This window comes from Puntigrus tetrazona, chromosome 14 (genome assembly GCF_018831695.1).
Source record: "Puntigrus tetrazona isolate hp1 chromosome 14, ASM1883169v1, whole genome shotgun sequence".
NCBI lineage: Eukaryota > Metazoa > Chordata > Actinopteri > Cypriniformes > Cyprinidae > Puntigrus > Puntigrus tetrazona.
The window spans coordinates 26,136,789-26,139,288 of NC_056712.1; the positions used below are offsets into that span (position 1 = coordinate 26,136,789).

The 2,500-nt window shown below is 45.0% G+C and overlaps 1 protein-coding gene across 1 annotated transcript in view; it reads right to left on the reverse strand.

Annotated features, from left to right (window-relative positions):
• The window catches only part of iqgap3 (IQ motif containing GTPase activating protein 3), a 20,542-nt gene that overhangs the window by 4,481 nt on the left and 13,561 nt on the right, over window positions 1-2,500 (reverse strand). Inside the window, 6 exon segments of the mRNA XM_043257667.1 lie at window positions 165-297; window positions 897-1,129; window positions 1,258-1,277; window positions 1,280-1,341; window positions 1,959-2,099; window positions 2,188-2,412. Of these exon segments, the coding sequence (XP_043113602.1) occupies window positions 165-297; window positions 897-1,129; window positions 1,258-1,277; window positions 1,280-1,341; window positions 1,959-2,099; window positions 2,188-2,412 (814 nt within the window).

The window sequence follows — 2,500 nt, forward strand, 5'->3', positions numbered from 1 at the left end:
AGTATGACATTTATTAATAAAGCTGTTTAATTGCAGTGTTCATGATTATTTAAATGTAAAAAAATACAACTAGGTCAATGCAATGCACTATTACTGTGTTTTTTGTGTTGTATATTTTTATTTCTATAAGAACCATGATCATAGTTGTGTGCTGATCTACTGACTCGGTGTGTGTTGATGAGTTCACTGATGTTGATGTAGATCACGGGTCTGTTGAGGATCAGCGTCTCTGAATACTCGTCGATGTTGAAGCGCTCCTCCGGCTCAGGGACGTCACACACAGCTCGCAGGAACTTCCTGTAGCAGGAGACAACAGGGCGGTGAGACAGGAAGTGTGTGTTCTGAGCAGCTCCTTTGACATCAATCACATGAAGCGGCTTCGAGTGTGTGTGTGTGCGTGTGTGTGTGTGTGTGTGTGTGTGGGTGTGTGTCCCTCACCTGAAGCGGCTTCGAGTGTGTGTGTGTGTGTGTGTGTGTGAGTGTGGGTGTGTGTCCCTCACCTGAAGAAGCTCTGTGTGTGTGTGTGTGTGTGTGGGTGTGTGTCCCTCACCTGAAGCTCTGTGTGTGTGTGTGTGTGTGTGAGAGTCCCTCACCTGAAGCGGCTTCGAGAGTGTGTGTGTGTGTGTGTGTGTGTGTGTATGTGTCCCTCACCTGAAGAAGCTCTGTGTGTGTGTGTGTGTGTGTGTGTGTGAGAGTCCCTCACCTGAAGAAGCTCTGTGTGTGTGTGTGTGTGTGAGAGAGTCCCTCACCTGAAGCGGCTGTGAGTGTGTGTGTGTGTGTGTGTGTGTGTGTGTGTGTGTGTGTGTCCCCTCACCTGAAGAAGCTCTGTGAGTGTGTGTGTGTGTGTGTGTGTGTGTGTGTGTGTGTGTGTGTGTGTGTGTGTGTGAGTCCCTCACCTGAAGCGGCTGTGAGTGTGTGTGATGTACTCGTTCAGCGCTCTCAGGTGTGCTGAGTCTCCGTGGAAGTGTTTGAGAGCGGCGCTGTGCTGCAGGATACGGGCGATAGAGCCCAGGGTTCTCCTTTGACCCGGAAGCAGAGCAGAACCGGCCCCGAACTCCACCACGTCGAAGCCGTCCGGGGCCACGATCGCCGGGTTCATGTAGCGATAGTACACCAGGTTACCCACGATCTGATCACACACACACACACACACAGGTTATAAGTATTTAAATATAAATATCTATATATATATATATATATTTTTTTTTAATATGAACAATTTACACTCTTTTTTTCTTAAATGTATGATAGATGTACCTTGTACAGCTCATCTTCCCGGCCTGTGGAAACTTCTCCTGCAGGGCGTCTCTCAGGACTTTAGCAGTGTAACATAAACCGTACCTGATTGAGACACACAGGTCTGTTACAGAACACCACATGATGAGTGTGTGAGCATTCTGACACAAACACCTCAAAACTCTATCAGTTTGGCATCTAATATTCACACATGCTGATTTTTGTAGAGAATTTTTTTGTAATAATATAAAATATTTGGGTAGAAACCAAACACAATAGAAACCAAACACAATACATTCCGTGTACTTACACAAGACAAATGTATTATATATATATATATTTTATATATACTTATTATACTAATATATATATATGTCATATATATATATATATATATATATTTATATATATTCTCTCCCTTTTATTCAAAGCAGAAACGTTTTCATAATGGACAACCATAAAACTTGAGCACTAATAACTGATATGAATATAATAAACTAATAACTGATTGAATCTGACTGATCATGTGTATAGAGCTCTATGAAAATAAAGGTAACTTTACCCTGAAGGCTACAGTAATGGTTCCTATAGCATTCCCATAGAAAACATTTTAAATATAAGTATTTCACGATTTTTACATTTCTGATCCAATAAATGCATCTCTAGAGAGAAGACCCTTCCAGACTGGAAACCATTAGTGTGTGTGTGTGTAGTTTACGAACGGTAGTTTGTGTGTGTTGCTGATGATGGCGTGTAAGACGCGCTCCGTCAGGTTCTTCAGGTTGGTGATGGAGATGCTCAGCCTCTGCTGGACCTCAGCGTGACTCAAAGCCTCCTCGACGCTCACCTCGTACGGCAGACAGCTGAACACAGAGTCATTACAGCGCTTCATCACCTTCACCTCAGCTCAAGAAGTGTGTGTGTGTGTGTGTGTGTGTGCGGCTCACACACCTCTTCTGGCCCGTCTGGCTCTCGCTCTGGTTCACCCAGCTCTTGTAGATCTCCACGGGGTCGGTGCGGATGTTGAGGCTCCGGTCCTGAAGCACGTCTCTGATGGCGGGTCCCAGGACGTCCTTCAGCGCGTTCTGACCGCGAGCGTGACGGTAGAAACTCACCAGCATCTTGATGACGGTGGGACTTCCTGTGACCACTTCCTGCGGCCGGTCCACCTTCACCCTGCAGACATGTTTGACTCGAATGAATCAGGAGCTTTGAATCGACTCAAATCAGATCAATTCATGAAAGATCCAGGTTAAAGTCATTG